Source organism: Cadophora gregata, assembly GCF_030347475.1.
Source record: "Cadophora gregata isolate MNR1 chromosome Unknown scaffold_7, whole genome shotgun sequence".
In the NCBI taxonomy this organism is placed as follows: domain Eukaryota; kingdom Fungi; phylum Ascomycota; class Leotiomycetes; order Helotiales; family Ploettnerulaceae; genus Cadophora; species Cadophora gregata.
Window position 1 is genome coordinate 134,057 of NW_026695930.1, and position 22,538 is coordinate 156,594.

General features: G+C 41.3%; 3 protein-coding genes across 4 annotated transcripts; 2 read left to right on the top strand and 1 right to left on the bottom strand.

Moving 5' to 3' along the window:
• Nucleotides 1-4,522: 4,522 nt before the first annotated feature.
• On the top strand, nt 4,523-5,241 carry ONS95_012833 (uncharacterized protein; the record flags this gene model as incomplete). Its single annotated transcript, XM_058506449.1, has 2 exons — nt 4,523-4,616; nt 4,670-5,241. 2 exons carry the CDS (start codon nt 4,523-4,525, stop codon nt 5,239-5,241), a joined length of 666 nt encoding a protein of 221 aa, XP_058357177.1.
• A 60-nt stretch (nt 5,242-5,301) lies between these two features.
• Nucleotides 5,302-9,326, top strand: ONS95_012834 (uncharacterized protein). 2 transcript variants are annotated; one of them, XM_058506450.1, is made up of 10 exons: nt 5,302-5,391; nt 5,438-5,860; nt 5,912-6,029; nt 6,077-6,532; nt 6,578-6,730; nt 6,774-7,076; nt 7,123-7,551; nt 7,597-8,049; nt 8,136-8,399; nt 8,665-9,326. In XM_058506450.1, exons 2-10 carry the CDS (start codon nt 5,738-5,740, stop codon nt 8,709-8,711), a joined length of 2,346 nt encoding a protein of 781 aa, XP_058357178.1. In that variant the 5' UTR covers nt 5,302-5,391; nt 5,438-5,737; the 3' UTR covers nt 8,712-9,326. The 2 variants fall into 2 exon arrangements, with proteins under 2 accessions (XP_058357178.1, XP_058357179.1); XM_058506451.1 differs by lacking the exon at nt 8,665-9,326 and having other exon boundaries at nt 8,136-8,544.
• A 2,007-nt stretch (nt 9,327-11,333) lies between these two features.
• On the bottom strand, nt 11,334-13,068 carry ONS95_012835 (uncharacterized protein). The gene is made up of 2 exons (XM_058506452.1): nt 12,725-13,068; nt 11,334-12,616 (listed from the first exon to the last, which is right to left on the bottom strand). Exons 1-2 carry the CDS (start codon nt 12,748-12,750, stop codon nt 11,548-11,550), a joined length of 1,095 nt encoding a protein of 364 aa, XP_058357180.1. The 5' UTR covers nt 12,751-13,068; the 3' UTR covers nt 11,334-11,547.
• Between the last annotated feature and the right edge of the window lie 9,470 nt (nt 13,069-22,538).

Consider the following 22,538-nt stretch of genomic DNA (forward strand, 5'->3'; position numbering starts at 1 on the left):
TGTCTTCATCAAAGCTGGTTTGATCCTTTATGATGTGATCTGCTTGATATTTCCTATTACGAAACTCCAAATTTATCAGATGCCCTATTTTTGACTGCTTGCCAAAGGAATCAAAAACAACTAGAAAGAAGTCGACTGTGTCCTCTGCCAGAAATAGAAAGATGAACAGCAGCTATTAGTCAATTATTGAGTCTCATGACGGATAGTTCGCATGACGAGTGGCTTCTAAACATACATAAACAAGCAAAACATGTACTAAAGAACAGCTGCTACTATTTACGGCTGCAATGTGTTCAGGAGAGTCAAAGAATGAATCCAAGCATAGCCACGGGTGGGTAAATTTGGAAAGACCGTTGCCAATCTGACAGCATAACAAGCTTCGAAATCAGCAAGTGAATGGTGGCGAGATTAATATATACTCGTAGAGTCATATGCTACCATTTACCGCGCGTCAACAAAGACCTTGGATTTGGAAAACTCGCTGAACGCTCTGTAGGAGTTGGGTGAGGCTGGATCTGGCCTCCACCCAAGAAAATCTAGCTTCCCATGTCAAGTGATGTAGTGTGGGTGATCTAGATTTCAAACAAAGAATGGTAATAGTCAGATGACTCCTCAAAAATAACGAGGCAATCTGAAGATAAAGTAATTTCCCGGCTCTGATGCTATGTCTTGTGACCTCTTAGGAAGATGAAAGAAAGAGAATGACAAGATCGCCACAGCGTTTGCCACTTGCCACTATTCGCTGTCCGGTAGCACACATCCACATCTCTGATCAGGCTATGAGATTTTGCGTTCAAAGAGGCTGTGAACTGAAATAGAATAGCTGAGATCAAACTTAAAAGTGTCTTTAGAAGATATCCCTCTGCTACATTACTAAGGGCTGGGTGGCGGTGAGCACAGTACATGTTCCAGATCTTGGTCTTTCCCATCGGAATAGACCTTCAGAGCTCCATTTTTCTTTTGCCTATTTGACGGTTCTTTCATTTTTGTATTCCTCTGAAAACTGTTCTTTACTATAAGAGCTGTGCCGCACGAGTGTTACCTCGCTTAGCGATTCAGGTAAGTAAACAAACGAGATAAAATTCGATTTTGACAAAAGGGAAGCTGTTCATATAAAAACTTGGTCACGTAATGAATTTTTACAACTGTGGTCTCTAGTTTGACGGAAGATGAAGAAATAAAACATTGGGGTGAAGCATTGGCTGGAGGTAATAAGGTAGATCTGGTTTCGATTGTCAGACGATAAGATGAAGGGAGGCAGATAGTTCTGGTCATGCTGCTGGGTTTTAGGTGGAGAGTGTCGAAGTGTAGAGTTGGGTGGCTTTGATGAGTTTATATGTTGAGTGTTTGATGCGGGGATATCTGGACAAGAATTCAGCTTTTCTTTTTTTGGGAAGGGCTGCTGACCACAAGATAAGGTGGATGACATCTGGTTCTGCACAGTTTCCACACATTGAAACGTTGCGCCTGGTCAAGACGCAATGCTGTACTGATTATATTAACTCTACTGTGGTTTTCTGGAAATACGTGAATACGGGAATAGGGAGTTTGGGGGGTGCAGTGAATATCACTTGATTTTCATTCACCACGTGGGATAGTGGAGGAGGTATAAGAAAGCTCAACAGTTCCCATCACTAGGTCCTGGTATCGACTGCACAATAGACCAAAGACACCTTCACCTCCCTGTAACTTGTTTTAATTTGAAAAAGTTATAGACACTTGAAGAACTTACAAAAGCATTTCACAATTTTTGAGTACCCTGCTCTCAGCTTTAGAGCTTTAGACTGGCATGTTTCAACCCCCATCTGGAGTTTAGAGAATGGATGGCAAAAAAGAGTAGAAGTTGACAATAGTCTGTATCATTGACAACAACTCCCTTTCTCCTTTTCCTTTGGCCACTTGGCCCACCCCACAAGAAAATGAGACGATCTCCAATGGCGGGAAAGCCAGAACCATCTCCCCAAAGAGGGAGATCCGAGAAACAAAAAAAGTCTCCTTCTCCGCTGGAAGAACTTGCACCCCCATTCCCTGCCTAGAACGTAGCTTTGTCCTCTGAGCCATTCTTGGTAGAAAGTAGCTACCAAGGCGAAAACCTGGTTCTCTTTATACCCCTTGGATTGATCGGTGCGAGAGAGAGATGCACGGGATCAAAACCACAATGGAATTGGATGATGAGTTGAATGAATATTGCAGATTCAGATAGATTGGGTGGGACAAGGGAGTGGAGCAGGTGGGAGGTGGATATCCAGATAAGGATAGTGAAGTGTTGTGGATTGAAGGTGAATTTATGATGAGGGTGTTGTAGAGTCTTGGGGGGGGGTTTATTACTTATAAGAGATAGGATTGTGGGGTTTTGGACAACCAGTGGAGAGACGATGATATGGTTGAATCAAGTGAGGCTGGGGGTGGGTGTCAGAGGTGTGGAGATGCTGTGTCTGTGTTTACTGGATAGGGAGAGGAACGATCATTTTTGATTGGTGGGAGAGTGAGGAGGGGCTGGGAATTCGAGAAGATCCTTTTTTTTGGCAAAAGCAATTCATCTAGTTCTAATCAGATCAAAGTGGCATATTAGAATGACAACAATGCTGCCGCTGACAACAGCTCAGCTGGGATATGAGAATTGAACAATCTCATCGAGTACGCAGGGGATGAAGTGTGGTGAATTACGGTTGGGGTGATGAGAGAAATCCAATTGATACCAAGAATATGTTTCTCCATGTCTATACTGGATATTTCGTTAGATCATCTCTCCTCATCCAAAAGTTAGAGTCTTTCCCCTGTATTTTCTGCTGAGAAGCTTGTGATGCGAAAATTGGAGGATATTTATATGTCCTCAGTGATGTGAAATTGTAGTTGCTTGCACTGATTTCTTTCTAAGCCAGTGAATACAAGTCAGAGGAATCTAGCCAATGGGTACCTCTTGTAAAAAGATTCACTTGATATGGAGTTTCCGAGGCTTGATGTGTCTCTGTAGTTGCCGCTTGATGAGTACAGCTTCCATGTTTTAAGGATCATGGATTTGGGAGCGGCAATGAAGCAAGCTCCTTAAGAACAAAGAGAGATTAATGGTGGGAGTATTCTCGATGTCAAAATATTGCTTGTAAGTAAACGGTCGATCCCTGGGATTCGATTTCTACTCTCGACTTCTGAGATGATATAACTGCGAGTGACTTTTCTCCAAGAGCAAGCGATCACGTGGATTTCCAAACGTGACCTTGCATTCCAGGACAGCTCTTGCCGGTCCCAAGAACTCGGTTTAAAACGGCTACAATGTTACAAAACTGTGAGAATCGTCTGAAACATACCTAGACCGTGTCATAACCGAGCTCGGAAATTCCGTCAATAATGGCGCTGGCTATGCAGCTGCCTGCATCATACCCGATGTTCGATGTTCAGGACCGGGTTAGATGCACCGTCACCTGCAGATATCGACGTCGAAATCCAAGGCGGCCGGAATTCCCATATAAGAAGCTCCAAGACATAATTCCATATCTCCATCCCGCCGTACGAATAGTTATACAGAGATTTGGTGCATGAGAAACGATGTGATACGATGTGATGTGATGTGATGCTCATTTCACGGAATGCTCGGCCCCTATTTCCCCGCACTCCATTTTCCCCCAGACTCTCGAACCCCCACACTGAGCTCCACTGAACTCCACCGATCCATCCATTCGACCCGTGGACCCGCCGTTCCATGCCCGCTTCCGCTTCCGCTTCCGCTTCCACGCGCCGTCGTACCCCACAACTTTGACTGCACCGGTCCTATTCTATGGCTAAGTGGACGTTGACCCTGACCTGATACAAATCGCATCGCATCGCATCGCACTCGGCCAAACCCCCGCGCCAGCGCCAACCAACGCCAAAGTCAGCCAGGCTCCAGGGCACGCACATGAACCAACCGTGGATTCGGCACGAGGACGAACGAGAAAAGGGGAATGGAGGGATGGGATAGGTGAGGATAGGATAGGATAGGATAGGGTAGGATAGGATAGGATAGGATAGGGACGGAAACGCACCAGTCCAGGTAAAGCGCGGGTTGGCAAAAGGGCACAAAACAAACGAAGTGCAGCTTCTGCAGCGGATCATAGCACAGGCAAGTAAAGTAGCCGCCTCCGGGTCAATTCATTGCATTGCGTGTAGCAAGCTAGGGCAGGGTGTGGATGTGCTTTGCTTTGCTTTGCTTTGCTTTGCTCTACTCCTGGACTAGCTACCGCTGCCCGCTGCCTTGCTCTAACTGCCTTCCTATTCCACCTCCCTCGGACTTGGACACCTTCATTCTTCCGTGCGACAACACCAACACTGCACTACACGACATCCCATCCCATCCCACTCTCCACTCCTCGTCCTCATTCTCGTCTTGAGTAACAAAGAGACGACAATCGACTCGAGTCCACGCGCAGGCACGAGGACAGACTCGGTCAAACTCGACTTGGCTGCTCTCTGCCTAACTGACTGACTGGCAAATGCCAAATCTACCAGCTCTCGACCCCTCGTCGTGGCAACGACGCGCCTTTCGACCATGATAAACTCGTCGACTATGCGGCCGGCAATCATGCCTTGTCGCGCTGGCATGCGATCTACGAATACTACTCGCGCAAGTCTAGGACTTCTAGGTACATTATACCCCTCACTTCTCAATTTCTCTACACAATCTAACAATCACCAGCTCGCCATGTCCGTCCCCTCTACCGTCCAGCTCAGAAATGGAACGACAGGAAGCAATTGCGCCCTCGAGTCTCAGCAATTATCCCCGCCCGACACGGCACCGTCCTATCCACCAACGCCGAGCCCATTCCCCCCGTCACCTCGACCCCATACTCCGAACTTACTATCGGCGTCGTGCGCGAGACATACCCCAACGAGCGGCGCGTGGCAATCACACCGCAGAACGCAGCGCTGCTTCTCAAGAAAGGCTTCAAGCGCGTGCTGGTCGAGCGAGGAGCCGGAACAGAAGCTCAATTCACCGACCAGGCATACGAGAAAGCGGGCGTGACATTGGGCGAGAGCAGGACGGTGTGGTCGGAGAGCGATATCCTGTTGAAAGTGCGGGCGCCGAGTTTTGATGGGGCGATGAGCGAGGTGGATCAGTTGAAGGATGGGGGCACGATCATCTCGTTCTTGTATCCGGCGCAGAATAAGAAGGTGGTGGAGAAGTTGGCGAATAGGGGGACGACAAGCTTTGCTATGGATATGATTCCTAGGATTTCGAGGGCTCAGGTTTTTGATGCGTTGAGGTAGGTTGGATCCGGGGAGCTCGAGATGCAGGCGGATTGAGGGGTATTTGCTGATCACGTGAAGCTCGATGGCAAATATCGCGGGGTATCGAGCTGTTCTGGAGGCGTCCAATCATTTTGGCAGGTTTATGACGGGTCAAGTTACAGCTGCAGGGTAAGTAGCTCTATCTGCGTGGGAAACGGCTGCTAACGATGTGTAGAAAAGTAAGCAAGTCGGTACCCCTCATTTTCACTTACTCACAGGTCCAATCAGATCCCTCCTTGCAAAGTCCTGGTCATTGGAGCTGGAGTTGCAGGTCTGAGTGCCATCGCTACAGTAAGTCTCCTCACTCTGTCCTGTGACACTGTGTAAACATTTCTAGGCCCGTCGACTCGGTGCAATCACTCGCGGTTTCGATACTCGCCCAGCAGCCCGTGAACAGGTCCAGTCCCTCGGAGCGGAATTCATCGAAGTAGAAATCGAAGAAGATGGCTCGGGAGCAGGTGGATATGCAAAGGAGATGTCAAAAGAATTCATTGAGGCCGAAATGAAGCTCTTCCTTGAGCAATGCCGCGAAGTAGATATTGTGATCACTACTGCATTGATCCCTGGAAGACCTGCACCGAAACTCATTACGGAAGAGGTAAGCTGCTGTACATCATTTGATGGTACTCGTCTGATTGTAGATATCTAGATGCTCTTGGCCATGAAACCCGGAAGTGTGGTTGTTGATTTAGCCGCCGAGAATGGTGGGAACTGTGTTGCTACGGTTCCGGGGAAGCTGGTTCATCATCATGGTGTAACAGTCATTGGTACGTGTGGTGTGAATGAAGTCATGCAGATTTCTGACGTACTGCAGGATACACCGATCTGCCCTCCCGTTTACCAACCCAGTCCTCGACTCTCTATTCGAACAACATCACCAAATTCCTCCTCTCTATGAACCCCGAAGATGGCAAATTTGGTGTTGATCTCAAGGATGAAGTTGTCCGTGGATCTATCGTGACATACAAAGGCGACGTCGTACCGACTGCACCTCGACCATCACCACCCCCAGCGAAACCAGTCAATCCAGCTGCCGATACCAAACAAGTCGAAGAAGTAGCCATCACACCATGGCAGAAGACTTCGCGAGAAGTGGCTACTGTGACAGGTGGTATGGGAATGGCACTTGCTTTGGGAAAAGCTACTGGTCCCATTTTCATGGGCAATGTGTTTACATTTGCTCTTGCTGGACTTATTGGTTATCGGACTGTTTGGGGTGTTACTCCTGCTCTGCATTCGCCTTTGATGAGCGTTACAAATGCTATTTCTGGTGGGTTCGTCAGCTCTGTACAATTCCTTGGCTAACGAAACACAGGCATGGTCGGTGTTGGTGGATTCTTCATCATGGGAGGTGGTCTCGTCCCTCATACCATCCCACAAGCTCTAGGCGCTTTGTCCGTCCTTCTAGCATTCGTAAATGTTTCAGGTGGATTTGTGATTACCAAACGCATGCTGGATATGTTCAAGCGTATGTCATGTATCTCGTGAAGGGTCATTGCTGACAGATACAGGTCCAACTGATCCTCCCGAATATCCTTGGCTATACGCAATTCCTGGTGTCCTTTTCGGTGGTGGCTATCTCGCTGCTGCTAGCACTGGTATGGCTGGACTTGTTCAAGCTGGATACCTTGCAAGTTCTCTGCTTTGTATTGGTTCACTGTCCGGTCTTGCATCTCAAGCTACTGCTCGACAGGGTAATATTTTAGGCATTCTCGGCGTTGGGAGCGGCATTCTTGCATCACTTGCTGCTGTTGGTTTCCCAGTCGAGGTATTGATGCAATTTGGAATGGTTGCTTCTGTTGGTGGTATTCTAGGTGAGCGAGCGATTATTCCGTCTAGAAGAACTAAGCTAATGATCAGGTCTCATGATTGGTCGTCGAACAACCGCTACAGATCTACCTCAGACAGTCGCTGCTCTTCATTCTGTTGTCGGTTTAGCAGCAGTGTTGACAAGTTATGGAAGTGTCATGGCTCATATCGGAGACATCTCAACATTACATCTCGTCGCTGGGTACCTTGGTGTTCTCATCGGTGGTGTAACCTTCACTGGATCAGTCGTCGCTTTCCTTAAACTCGCTGGACGAATGTCTTCCAAACCGATCAAACTTCCAGGTCCTCGTCACGCAATCAACTCTTCACTCCTAGGTCTCAATGTTGCTACCATGGGTACATTCCTCGTCATGGCACCAGGCTCACCCATCATTGCTGCTTGCTGTTTGGCTGGAAATGCAGTTCTTAGTTTCTTGAAGGGATATACTACGACTGCTGCTATTGGAGGAGCTGATATGCGTAGGTGGACCTGAATTCTGGGTGTGTATCTGCTAACTCTAGCAGCCGTCGTCATTACCGTCTTGAACGCATATTCCGGATTCGCTCTCGTAGCCGAAGGATTCATGCTGGATAATCCACTACTCACTACCATCGGCGCACTAATAGGAGTATCCGGATCCATCCTCTCATACATCATGTGTGTAGCCATGAATCGCGGTCTAAGCAACGTCCTCTTCGGCGGTATAGCACCAACCGATAACAGCGAGTACAAGATCGAAGGGTCAATAACCAAGACCAGTGTAGATGAAGTCGCTGATGCTCTAGCCACAGCAGAAAGTGTGATTATCGTTGTCGGGTACGGCATGGCTGTTGCGAAGGCTCAGTATGCTATATCGGATATTACGAGGATGTTGAAGCATAAGGGTGTTAATGTTAGGTTTGCTATCCATCCTGTTGCGGGTCGTATGCCGGGTCAATGTAATGTCTTGCTCGCAGAAGCTAGTGTTCCATATGACAGTACGTCCTCTTTCCTTGCCATCCCTTTCCCCCTTCCCCTTTCCCAACCCCCCATCCCAAACACCCCAACTAACCTCCCCCTACAGTCGTCCTCGAAATGGACGAAATCAACGACGACTTCAACGACACGGACCTCACGGTCGTCATCGGCGCCAACGACACGGTCAACCCGATCGCGCTGGAGCCCGGGTCCAGCATTGCCGGGATGCCCGTCCTGCACGCGTGGAAGAGTAAGCAGGTCATTGTTATGAAGAGGGGGATGGCGAGTGGGTATGCGGATGTCCCGAATCCGATGTTTTATATGCCCGGCACCAAGATGCTGTTTGGTGATGCGAAGGATAGCTGTGATGGTGAGTTTTGGGCTGCGTTTTTCTTTTTGCGTTTTGTTTTTGTGTTTTGATTGATTTGGGACTTTGAGATGGGTTGTGGTTGGCGTTTGGGTATTTGCTTTGGAAGGGCGGGGGGAATATTTTGAGTGGATGGGGATGCGGGAGGGGAACAGTGGATTGAGATTTATGGGTGGGGAGGCTGGGCTTGAGCTGATGTTCTTTTGACTGCAACATGAGAAAAAAGTGTTTTGATGGAATTGTTGCTGACTCTTTTGTGTGTTTACAGCTATCAAGAGTGCGTTGGAGGCGAGGGGGAAGATGTATGATATCTGAGCTGGGGTCGGGGCTCAGATAGACTCGCTTAGTCAGTCGCATATTTCTGGATGGGATGTGAGGTTGGGGATAAGAAATGAGAAATGAAATTATGGATGGATGAGAGGATGATGGGTGGGAGGGGGAGTGGCGTGTTGTTGGGAGGAGTGGGTTGAGAGACCACTATGAAGGGAGAGGGTTTGGTTGGATGGGTGGGATGAATGAGCGACGATGATTTCGTTGGGGAGCAGGAGATGCTGATTTTGACTTTGATTTTGATTTGGACTTCATTCTTGCTTTTCATCGTCACGTTCAAGGATGGAGGGAGTTTGTAGGCGTTTTTTCTTTCTTTTCTTTCTTGGTCCTTCGCATCTGCATCTGCATCTGCATGCGTACATTCGTCTGAGCCAAGCACAGCACATCACGTATATAGCTAGCTACATCATGGTACAGAACTTTAGGTCCAGCACAGCAGAGCACAGAACATTAGGTATATCATAGTACATACTATTGTCAGGCACGTCATAGTAAAGCAGAGCACAGAAAGTTACATAGGTACTTCAGTACACCGTGGTACAGCATAGCATGGTGCAGTATAGCAAAGCGGAGTAAAGCACATACAATGCACATAGGTACATCATGGTACAGAGCATTGCATAGGTACATATTATTGTCAGTCACGTCATGATACATTTGCATTAGGTACATAGGCACGTACTTACAGCCGTCAGACACGTCATGGTACAGTACATTTCCATGGAAACTACATAGAGATTACATGCAATACTAGAGCCTGGCTTGTTTGTTCACTTGGTTTGTTGAGCTGAGCTGAGGAGTTCTCGGCATGTATGTAAGTATGTATATTGATTTGGTGATTTTTGGAGGTAGTGGTAGTAGTAGTAGTGGTAGTAGTAGGAGTTGTGAGATAGGTAGGTAGGTAAGTACAAACAGACAGAAGTGGAGAAGTAGATGTGGGTGAGTGGATGTGATGTGATGTGATGTGAGTGAGTAGGCGTTTGAGGTCTTGCTTGCTTATTTTCCTTACTTCCGTTTCCATGCTATCTCTCCTCTTTTCTTCTCATCTCTTCCCATCTCTTCTCTTCCCTCCTCTTCTCACCCACTCACTTCCCTACCTAGGGATAGACTCTCTGATACTCTGAGACTCTGAACCCGCACCGTACCGTACCGTCCTTCCGTTCACTTCCTTCCTTCCTTCCTCGATTCCTCAATTCCTCAATTCCTCACTTCCTCAATACCTCCTCCTCCCCTGCCAGCAGCCAGCAAACTAGTAGTAGTAGTAAGCGGGCCAGGTAGCCAGCTAGCCAGCATTTCAGTTCAGTTAGCAGTTCCTTCCTGCCTGCCTGGGTGTACTTACTTGAGGTTCTTACTTCCTCCACAACCCAATACGTCAGCCAGTAAGCCAGAAAGGCAGAAACCTAGCCTCTACCGTACTCCCTCCCTCCCTTCCTACTTTCTTATTTAGGTACTTATTCACTCTTTGTAACTTTACTTACCTAGGTTTAGCTACATCTATACTTGTACCTATACCTAGAGACCTCTATTCTATTCTATTCTATCCACTCATTCTTTCTTCCTTGGGATCAACACCTCACGTAAGACCTATCTATAGCCAGCCTGCTTACGCATCTAGTGAATGGGATGCGTGCGTGTGTGTGTGGTTTGGATTGAATCAATTTGATTTACCATTCCCCTAGTGGTTTTTTATCTTCTTCTCCCTCTTCGTCGACTTCTGCTCGCTCTTCTAATCTCCTCGCTAGTCCAAGAATTATTACCTTGGAGGAAAATGCAGGGGTAAGTAAACCGTCCCTAGAAAATTCTAGCACGATTCCTTATGAGAATAGTTCTTACTTAAGAAACTAGTCCTGAGATCACTTTAGGACAGTTTCTTTACTCAAGGGCAGTACTAGATAATACATATATAGCTGCCTAGATACCCTTTTTTTTTTTCGCTGAAATCCTTGAAATTGATTGTTATTCTTTAATTACTTTCGAGTCTAGTTTATATATTAACCTTATAAAGTAAGCTTTTCCTAAAGCGATCAGTTTAGATACTAGTAAGAGCTGAAGGTAGGAGTTTATGTTATGCGAGAAGTACTAAGTGTTTAGGTAAAGTGAAGAGGATTTGAGTTCTATTCCCTCTTTAAAAAGGGTTAAAAGGGCTCTTACCTTGAGGGTAGAGATAAGAACTGTCCCTAAGAAAAGAACTGTTCTAAGATAGTCCGAGGAACGTTTCTATTCAAAGACTGTTCGTGTACATCCCGAAACCGTTAGGGGGCAATCTATTTGCACCTTCCTTTGTCTCTAAGGTAGCTTCCTCGCTAAGCCCAAGTTTGTTAGCTTTCTCCTCTGACTTTTATTTTAGCCTTCTTTACCCTTTGCTCTATCCCTCTCCTTGTATTATCTGTCTCCTTACTCGTTTTTATATAAATGCTCTCTTTCACCTAGCTGATCCGCGGTATTAGATTTATTAAAAGTTCAAGTCTGCGGTTACTTTAGCGGGATAAGGATGAATTGAGATGGGATAGGATCGGATAGGATGAGACAAGGTGAGATGGGAGAGCATAAGATTAGGATACGGCTTTGGTATGTTTATATAAAACGATTGATTGTGATGATTGGGTGGGCAAAGTGAACAAGCAAATGAGCGAGCGAAAGAGAGGGAAGGATTAGCGTTATTATTTGGACATTTAATGATTTTGTTGGACTTTGAGGGTGAGTAAGTCAGTGAGTGGTCACCAAATAGTAAGGTATCTTTCTCGATATGGATGAAAGGCCTTCATTTATACAACAATAATTGATTCAGTCCCTCATCTCCTCCTTCGACATCGACCCCACCTCAAACTTCCACATCCAAATCCGCCTCCCCAAGCTCTCCTCCATCTCCCCCACCCCCACCAGCCTTCCTAGCCTTCTCCTTCAACCTCTTCTTAACCTTCTTCTCCCTATTCCTCCTCGTCCTCTTCTCCCTCTCCGCCTCCTCCTTCCCTTCCCTCTCTTTCCTCCTCGCCTCCTCTGCAAGTTCCCTCTTCCTTTTCTTCTCTCTCAGGATAATTCGGCGTTTTTTATTGGGTTTGGTGCGTTTGGTGTGTGGATTTTCTGGTATGGTTGGGTCAGGGAGGTTGAAGGGTTTGGAAATAGTGGACTTGAGTGTTGTATGGGGTTTGTTGAGGCTGAGACTGGAAGGAGGTAAAAGCACCCCATCTCTTCTCAAAACTCTAACTCTCCACCCAACTTCCAATCCCCAGTGTCTCTTCCCTTTATCAGCGAGGATATCCAGTCCGGTTACAGCAGCAGAGTTAAATTGTGTCTTTTTCTCGCCTGTGGCTTTGGGGACGATGTAGAATTCTCGGGGGCGGGGACGGAGGATGCGGCCTGTACCGGTGGGTTCGTCGGAGGTGCTGAGGATTATTTTGTGGGAATGGGAGGACTGAGATTGATTGGAAGGGGGTTGGAAGAGGATGAAGTCGTATTCTTGATCTTGGTCTTGGGGTGGCGTTGAGGGGAGGGGTTGTGGATTGTTGTCGTTGCTGGATGTGTCTGATCCTGAGTCTGAATCCATTGCTATATCTCCATTGCTGTCTCCTCCCTTTTCTTCCTCTGCAGTTTTCCTCCTCTTGTTTCCTTTATCAGCATGTTCTTTTCTCTGCCTGTTATCTGCTCTTTCTGTATCTCCGCTTGTCCCAGCATCAACCCCGCCATTCCCATCCTTCCCAGCACCACTACCCAGTCCGCTCCTTACAGGAGTATCAAACTCCACTGGGCCAAGCAAAGCAGCGAGTTTGGCTTGCAAGAGAGCCGTTCGTGCATCTTCTGCATCTATATCTGCATTCCTTTGTGTTGGGTCGGTTTCTGAAGAGATGGAGGGGGAGGTTGAGCGTGAACGATTGAGGTCTACCCGGCGTACTCTGCGACAAAGAGGTTAGTTCATTGAGGAGAGGAAGGGTTTTAAAAAGACAGGAAGAGCGGAATAATGGCAGGTCGGAAGGTGAATGCTGAAGGGGAGGAAGATATACCGTTTTGCATCTGGGAGGTCGAACATCTTGTCCTCTCTTCCTTCACTTCGCCTCGTGTATGGCCTCAATTCCGTTTGATAGAACTGGCATAGCTTATCAAACTGGCCCCAATCAAATCTCTGGTATCTCAGTGCTGGTGGGGTGTGAGTACTCGAGGCTGAACAAGGCTGTGGTTCACAACAAAATCTCGGCAGTCAAGCTCAAGCTCCAGCTCAAATTCCATCGGAGCGTGTTAGAAATATAGGGATTGTAGGCGTAGACTCAGTACTATAGGCCGTACTACTGAGTACGCTACCCCTTTATATAGGAGATTCTCTCTCTCTGTAGTAGCTCCTTATGCAACTGTAATTCTGTTATTATTACGAACGCACTCAGAAGGAGTATCACGTGTGTCTTAGCCCTGAGGCTCAGCAGCCTTACTACACAGAGAAGCTAAGAACTAGGAACGGAATCACGGAACTATATGTCACGTGATAGTATAGAGCTTTTAGAACTATAGGATCTAAGGTTCCTAGAGCCTTAGATCGTAAGATCTATAGGGATCCTCGAAGAACGAAGGTTCTATATAAGACTAGTATATCTGCTATTAGATAGGAGCTTCGTGCTTAACTTTAAATAGTATTCTAATACTTAGTAACTATCTTCCTATTTATATAATATACCTACTTCTTAATTATTAGAGATTAACTATAGCTTTCTATATTTATAGCGAGTAAATACTAGACTATTATACTTTAAGTACCTTCTTATTAGAGGTACTGACTCATGAAGATAATATATCCTCTATTAAAGGATCGTCGAACAACTACTCGACTCCTACTAAGGTCTTCGACTTAAAGAATATACCTAAGATCGCCGCCCCGGATCTCTATAATAGAGACTGATCTAAGCTTAGAGTATACCTCATGTAGGTTAAGCTCTATATAAGCTTTAATAGTTACTAGTTCACTATAAAGACTAATAAAGTCCTTTAAGCTTTATTTTTTCTCCGGGGATCTGCTTTTAACTAAATTAAGACTTTCCTCTCGGACTATATTTAGAACTAAACTAAGGATAAGAGAGTCTTTATAGTAATAACTAAGGAATCCTAAAAGATCTTTATAACCTTCGAAGGTTTTAAGTATAGGATTAACTATGTCTTTAGCGATATTAATTAGAACTGTACCGCTGAACGGAATATCCAGAACCTAAAGCAGGTCGGGTTAGTGACTATATATACTGCCGCTTTCTAGTAATTCGCGAATTAGACTAGCTGGAATAATAACGCCCTTCGGGTATAGTACTATAAAGGGTTAAAAGACGGAGTAAAAGATAAGATAGTAAGATTAGACGCGCTTACTAACTTATAAGAACTTATCGAAATAGCTATTAAGATTAATAACTGAAACTACAAGAGAGTACTTGAGAAGAAAGGCTAATACCGCTCCGGAATATATATATACTAAGGAAGAGGAGGTAATAATAAGAAACTATTCTACCCTCGGGAAATAGAACTTAATATAACGTTCCGGAAGCTAAGTTATTAAGGAAAGCTATATAGCAGTAGGCTATCTAAGAAAATTATAAGTAAGTGATAAGAGAAGAAGTTATACTTCGAGTATAGCTTCCCTAGTTATATAGCTAGCTCTTATCAATAAAAGAAGTCGTGGATAGATAAGAAATATACTAATATAATAGGATATAGTTCTTATAATAAACTAATATAATAACTTGCTGCGATATATTAATATATAACTATAAACGAGCTCGAGGAGAATTATATCTATACTTAGTTAGGCGATTCTAATAATAGTAAGCGAGATTCTATAAGTGTTATAGATTAGCTCAAGTAGACTATCGTTAGCACGCCCCCTGAGGACTATATATATTAAGATAACGATAGCTCTGGACTAGATAACGATATAGAGCTAATACCGAGTAATAGCGAGGAAGAAGCCTAGGAGCTAGAGTAGACTCCGGAACTAGGGCTACCTTAACTTAAACTCTTAGGACTAAGAGTAAGTGAAACTTAGGAAGTTACCTAAAGGGAAGAAAGCTTATATTAAGTCAGCTATAATACTTACTACTAGACTAATATAGCTACCGGGGTTACTTATCAAGAGCTAGGTCTTATCAGCTTAAGGGGTTTACTATAAGGAGTAAAGTACGAAGTAGTCTACTAGGACTATAAGCGGATCGGATAGAGGATAGCCGGAAGCTAGGAAGGACTAACGACCTTTATATAGTACTTACTACTTCAGAATACCGCTATTCTTAACGCTAGCGCGCTACTAGAGGTAGGCGAGGAGTAGGAGATTATAGCGGAAAGTTAATACTATAGGATATAGGTATACGTTAAGGATAATAGCTGATACTATTATAAGATATATAACCTAGTAATATACACTAAACTCGGAATAAGGCTTATATATAAGGTCAGCTTAAGCTATAGTAACTGAAGAGTATAGGAAAGTGTCCTTAACTATAGTGTATATTAGGAATATTTCTATGTATAGTAACTTACTACTATTAGAGATAAATATCTTATATTAGAAGTTAAAATCAAGGGAGTTAAGCTTTAGGTAATAGTAGACTCTAGGGTATAAGGGAACTTTATATCTCCTACTATTATACTTAAGCACTACCTATTAACTAAAGTAAAGGATAAGGGATACTATCTAGTACTAGCGGATAGTAAGGTCGCCTCTGATAGACTAATTAAGGTCCAGACTACTCCAGTCTATATAGGTATCGCCGGATACTCTAAAATAATCTAATTCGATATCGTTAGGATTAGAAGGTATAATATTATCCTAGGATTACTATAGATAGAAAAATATAACCCTATTATTAATTAGTAGATAAGAAAACTTAAGTTTAGTTATTACTAGGACTACTATTATCTACTAGGAACAGAAGTAGTAAGTATTCGAGAGGTTAGCGCTACCTCTAAGGAAGAGCTCGGATACTAAGATAAGAGTCTACTGATAAAGGATATACTATTAGTATTATAGTAGGGTAGTGTGGTTCTGGGTCGGAAGATAGTTAGCTTGTTTCATAAGGTTATATAAATAGGCGCGATAGCGTGTAATAAATATACTATCTTCTTTCTTTTACTCTTACTACCTATTTAGTTAGTAGTCCTCTATGTCCCTACTTACTATATACTTTGATAGTACTACCTTACTTTTTTATATTAGTAACCTACGTAGGGAACTAGAAGTAAAGTAGAGGAATAATTAAGATATAGCTAAGCTAGTAGTAAAAGTAGGAGTTAGAATTTTATTACTTAGTAACTTAGTTATAGTAACAGATAGATATATAAGAAATAGCTAGAAAAAAAGGGCTTAAGGAGCCCTTATTTAGCAGATAAGATATCAGGAAACAGCGGAATATAAGTGGAGAAAGCTAAGGAGGTATAGAAAAGAAAGTTATCACAATAAGCTTAGAAGATAAGGTTACTATAATAATAGAGAAAGTTTATACGAGGAAAACAAGTAAGGAATAAATAAATACGAAAAGAAAGCAGGTCTAATATAAAAAAGGGGCCTGAAGTAGGGCGAAAAATAGATATAAGGAAAAGAGGTTAGGGAGGTCGGAGTAGTTAAGGGAGCTAAGTCTAGAGGTTATAAGAAGTATAATCACTACGCTCTTACTAATAACTCTAGTACTTTTAACTCTAGTAACGTCGGGTATACTATACCTTATAAGCGGGTACTAAAGGTTTAAATCGTTTACTAAATTCCCTGATATAACTATATTTCTAGGAGATCCTAAGAACTAAAGAACGCTAAGTATAAAGGAAAGCGATACAGTGAAATATATTTAAGTCCGGGAGAAAAGTTATTAAGAATCGAGGACTATGAATTCTAGGATAGCGGAAGTTAGGTATATTTTAGTTATACTAGCCCCGAGTATACTAGGCGCGCTATACTTTAAGGGAGCTAATATTACGGAGTTCTTGGAATAGTATACTGATTAGTGTGATAACACTTAATTAAAAGATATAAACCGAATTAAACAGCTTCCTTAATATTATAATCTTACTATTAGTTAGTATATTAAGACGCTACTAGAGTAGATAAGTAAGAATTAGGAAGAGCTAGTAGTCTCTCTTTTAGAGGAGTATAAGGATTAGGATACTTTTTAACAGATAAACTCCTAATTATTCCTCGAGGCTCTAAAGTTAAAACCGCGAACTATAGAAAATGATATAAAGTAGTTTATTCGATAATTCACTATAATATTAGCTACCTTAGTAAAAAGGGGCTAGTTAGAAAATTACACTTGAGAAGTATAGTTCTTGAATAGGCTACTAGGAGACATTTATAAGAAGGTGATACGTAAAAATAAAATTAATATTAATAAGCTAAGTACAATTAAGTTTAACGACTTAGTTAAGATAGCTACTAAGATTTATATATCTAATAAGATAATCCGGGAGTTTTCTGATAGTCACGTGAAATAGAAGAGCCTTAGTAAATTAGTAGATTCGCTTAGCTAAGTACTTATTACCCTTAAGGTAAAGGGTTAGCTAGTTCCCCTTATTATTAGCCTAAAGACTATATCTGTAGAAGTAGTAGAAGAGATAACCTAGGTATTTAACGCGCTAGCGCTAGTTATAAGAGTGTTATAAGCTTTGTAAGTACCTAGGGGAAGATTAGGATTTAGCTCGCTTAGCGGGGGAAATTAGTTAAGAGCTTATCTAGTAAGACTTAGTAGTTAAGTTAATCTATCTAAACTACTATAAGGGGCTTACTTAGGTTAACCCCGGCGTTCGAATAACTCGCTAATTAGAGTATATATAGTAGGTACTTATAAGGATCGCTAGAACTAATATTTCTACTATTTAGAAAATAGGTATTTCCGTAGGGACTACTTAGACTTCCTAATAGATATAGAAAGGGGGCTTATATATAACTATTAGGGCTAGATATATTACAGACGCGCGGGTAGCAGGGGGCAGTTAGTTAAGTAGCGCAGGGGGGTCTTAGTAATAAAAGGTATATGAGCTAGTTAGAGAGGAACCTTAATATAAGGAACCGGTGAGGGATAAGCTAGGGGGAGTAGTTTAATAGTGTAGCTAATATAAGTACTATAGCACCCTATGAATAAGGCTGAACCTGTGAAAGTAATAGTAGTAGGGGTAGTAACTTAGGATAAGTCGGATATTAAAGAAGATAAGGGGGACTAGGAAGCTATAAGAATATTAGAGGCTAGAAGTGAAAAACCGAAGAGCGGAAAGAATAATAAATAAGTAAACCCTAGGAAAGTATTAAAAGAGCGAGTTAAGAAGGAAAAGGACTTAGTAGCTCTAAAAGTTTTATAACTTAGAAAGTAGAAGTAAAAGGATCTAATTAAAGGGGTATTAAGGGAGGGAGTATAATAAGAAGAGATTATTAAAGAAATAGAGATAGATAAGAAGTAGACTAAGAAGTTAAAGAAAGTTAGTTTAAGAGTTACTAGGAAAGTAGAGTAGTACCTAGATATCCTAAAGCAGGGGGCGTAGCCTCTAGAGCTATTAAATAAGGTCCTGGATAACGAACTAAAGGGTATTACTAGTAGGGAAGTACTTATATACTCTAAGCTCCTATAGAAACTACTTTTTAAAAATATAGCTATAGTGAAGTTACCTCGGACCTCTGAGAGGGGAGTTAGAGGTGATTAGACTAACCTAGTATTAATAAAGTCGGCGGGGGTAGAGAAAACGTTGGAGGACTTCTAAGTCTTAGTAATTAGGAGCCCGAAGGTTAGAGTCCGACTAGGCTCTCTAATTATAATAGCGCTTATTAATTGCGGATTAGAGGCTAATCTGATAACTTCTATAATTACCTCAAAGGCCGGGCTCCTTATTCGACCTAACCCTAATCTTGGAATAATAGGCTACTTAGGGGAGCGGGAGAAGTTCAAGGGGTTGTACGAGGGAGTTATTATAAAGATCAGAAGTATCTTAATAGTAGGGAGTTTTTTTACTTTAGCGTAGGCGGAGAATAATATAATCCTAGGATAACTCTTTATTATAGCAAGTCTCTTATTATTTTCTTATAGCGGAGGTTATTAGTTTACTATAGTTATAAAGAATAACTGAACCAAGTAGGTTATAGTAAAGGTCGCGGATTTAATAAGGTCTCGTACTAAATCGGATATTTTCCCGGAAAACGCTTAGCTAAGGTTATAGTAGTAGGCAGTTCTAGCGATAGATCTACTAAGGGGAGAAGCGAGTTAACTAGCGTATTTAACTCACTTAGCGAGAGAAAGGTAAAAGTATTTTCAGCTACGGTATTTACTAAGCCTAATAGGGAAAGGGATAAGGATATGATTCTTTTAAGGAGTACAGATTTAGTTACGCTTTTATAAGTAAAAAGGGTTTTTCCTACTATTAGAGTTTAGGGTACTTATAAGAAGAAAGCTAATAAAGTTATTCCGATTTAGGAGGGAATTTCAGATAAGTTAAAGCTAAGGGAGAAACTGGACTAGAAGTAGAGGCGATTAGAATAAGAGAGAGTTAAGAGGCTTATTAAACTACCTCATGAATTCGATAAGTAGATAACCCTGAAGTTCTCAGAGTTATTACATAGGACGAGGTTAATATTAGAAAGAATAAAAAAGATAATAATTAGAAGAGGATTATAGCTATGAGAATATAAGCTTTTAAAGGAAATACTATATAAGCGCGAGGCTATAATAGTATTTAACTTCTCTAAATACGGAAGGATATATAAAGATATCTACTTACCGTAGGAAATTTATACGATTCCGTATAAAGCTTAGTAAGCGCCTAGATTCCTGGTACTAAAATATCTACGTGAATATATTAAGGATATACTTACGGAGAGGCTTAAGGCTAGTACCTTGGAATATAGCTATAGACTATATAGGAATTAGTAGTTTTTAGTTAAGAAAAAGAGTAGAGCGTATCGGATAATGGATACTATGATAAAGTATAATACGGTAATAATTCGGGACGCTAACTTACTACCTAATATCGAGGAAATATTAGAAGATTTTATAGGGTATATAATTACCTCTTTAATAGACTTCTTTTCTAGGTACGATTAGGTTACTTTGTACCTAAATAGTAGAGACCTAACTACGTTCTAAATACTACTTAGTCTCCTTTACTATACTACCTTAGTTCAGAGGGCAACTAACTTTATTATATAATTTTATAGGGTTAGAAAAGTAATTCTAAAGGATTATAAGCTTAAGAGAGCTAGGATATTTATTAATAATATTCCTATCCTAGGCCCTTACTTGAAATATAATAATAAGGAGGTTAAGCTTAGTATTTAAAGATACGTCTTAAAGTACTTTATTAATTTAGATATAGTCTTAGCTAATATAAAGAGAGCGGGGGCTATAATTAGCTCTAAGTTATAGTTCGGGGTTAATAGCCTAAAGTTAGTAGGTTATATCTATACTATAGAAAGTAAGTCACTAGATAATAAAAAAGTAATAAAGATACTTAACTAATAAGAATATTAAAATACAACTAAAGTTAAGGTATTTCTTAGAGTCTATAGCTATTACCGTATCTAGATTATTAACTATACTAGAAAAGCTAAGCTACTATACCTTTTACTCTAAAAAGGAGTAGAGTAGAAATTTAGGGATATTAAAAGGTTTATAATAAATACACTAAAGTTAGCTCTAATAATAGCCCTAGCGCTAGTAAGGCTAGATATCTCTAAAGGAAGTAATAAAGTAATTCTAGTAGTAGATATAAGCTTGTAGGGATAGGGGATAATCTTAATATAGCTAGATTATAACTTTAAGTGTTATTCTATTAAGTATAATAGCGGAGTATAGATAGCTACAGAAAGAAACTATAATACTACTAAGAGGGAGTATTATAGGGTTTTAAAGGTATTAAAGAAGATTCATAAGGTCCTAATTAGCCGCTACTTTATCCTAGAAACAGATACTATAGTTCTAGTTACGTAGCTTAATTAAGGGGTATTAGACTTACCTAGGGCTCTAGTTATAAGATAGATTACTTAGATATACTTTTTCAATTTTAAAGTACGCTATATACCGGGAACTAAGTATACTATAGTAGATAAGCTATCTAGGCAGCTAGCTACTTAGAAGAAGTTAGATACTAAGGCTCTAGAAGAGGATATTAATAACTTTATAAATACTTAGTTTAGCTAAGTTAAAGTTAGTATCTAAACTAAGAGGGCGACTCCTTACTTATAAGGGGTATAGAGTTTAGATTCTAAGCTTATCGTAAAGTATCTTTTCATATTAAGGCGACTAGGTAGGGTTAACCTTGAGGATTTCAGGGGATTTAAGTAGCGAGCTCTGAATTACGCGGTTTAAAATGAAGTTTTATATCGCTATACTAATAAGAGTCTTCTAATAAGAAGGGTCGTAGATAATAAAAGAGAGCGGTAAATAATCCTTAAATCTCTTTATAAGAATATAGGCTATAAAAGATAGGAAAGTACTTACTAGAAAGTTACGGAAAAGTATTTCTAGGACTTACTATACCCGGATATAAAGGCTTATATAGCGATATACGAAGCTTATTAACTTCAGGACTCTACTAGAATAAAGGAAGCGCTTTATCTTATATGGACTAGCGCTTTATAAGCTAAAATGAGAATAGATATGGTATATTTACTACTAAAGCGAGGAAAGTACTACTTAGTTATAGCGTGAGATAATCTATCTAGGTAAGTTGAAGCTAGAGCCCTAGTAAATGCAACTTCAGCAGCTATCGCAGATTTCCTCTAGGCAAATGTAATATATCGCTATAAGATCTTTAGAAAGCTAGTTATAAATAAGGGGCCGGAAAATAAGAAGTAAGTAAAAGAGCTCGCTTAGAAATATAAGATCCGAAGGGTAATAGTATCAGCTTATTATACCCTAGCGAACAGAATAGTGAAGCGGAGTTATAAACCTATTATAAACGCCTTAGCGAAGATAATAGATAAGGGGATAGGCGATTAAGTTAGAAATCTGTATATAATACTTTTAGTAGACCGCTATATAGTAAAAGGAATAACTAGGTATATACTATTTTAGATATAATATAGGTTAAAGGCAGTTCTACTAGTTGAAATAGGAGTCCCTACTTAGAGGGTTATAGATTAGAAGAATACTCAGATAAAGGTAAAGACTCTAGCTCTTTATATGAGGCAGATTTAGATTAGGGATAAAGATTTAGAAGAGGTAACTACGAAGTAGTATAAGATACGAGTAATAAGTAAGGATAGGTTTAATACTAGTCGGCGGATTTATTAGGTAGAAATTAAAGTTAGCGATATTATTCTGCTATATAATACTAAATAGGAAGTTAATATATCTTCTAAACTAAAGCTTAGCTACTAATAGCTTAGCTTATACAGGATTAATATAGCTATCATGGAGAAAGGAATATATATACTCTTAGAACTCTATAGTACTTAACTTAGTAGTATATTTTCAGGGAATTAACTTAAGGTCTTTTATAAAAGGGACTTTATCTAAGAACTAGTTGAAGTTAGTAAGGGATTTAATAATTCTGAACTTGAAGATCTAAGCAGGGGGGAAGGCGTAGTAGCTAGTAATATAAAAAGCGACTTAGGAAATGATATCCTAAGTACTGCGCTAGTAATAAGAGAGTAAGCTAGAGTAGAGAGAGACTTCTAAGAACTAAAGGAAAAGCGGGCGGTAATTCCGGAAAGTAGGTATATAGCTATTATAATTAAGTTACTAGGCCACGGGATAATTTAACTTGCTTAGCGAGAGAAATAAAGTAATAGGAGTTCCTAAGGGGGCTAGGAATTTTAGGTAGGGGATATAGGTTGTATTTACTTACTAGGCAAAGGAATAGGTAAAGTTAAATATT

Excerpts from the sequence above, each read along its gene's own strand:
- ONS95_012834 (XM_058506451.1), top strand. The coding sequence starts at position 5,738 with ATGTCAAAAGAATTCATTGAGGCCGAAATGAAGCTCTTCCTTGAGCAA. Across the intron at positions 6,731-6,773 it reads CATGCTGGATATGTTCAAGC|GTCCAACTGATCCTCCCGAA; the intron begins GTATGTCATGTA and ends TGACAGATACAG. Across the intron at positions 8,050-8,135 it reads AGCTAGTGTTCCATATGACA|TCGTCCTCGAAATGGACGAA; the intron begins GTACGTCCTCTT and ends CTCCCCCTACAG.
- ONS95_012835 (XM_058506452.1), bottom strand. The coding sequence starts at position 12,750 with ATGTTCGACCTCCCAGATGCAAAACG. Across the intron at positions 12,617-12,724 it reads GACCTCCCAGATGCAAAACG|AGTACGCCGGGTAGACCTCA; the intron begins GTATATCTTCCT and ends TCTTTGTCGCAG.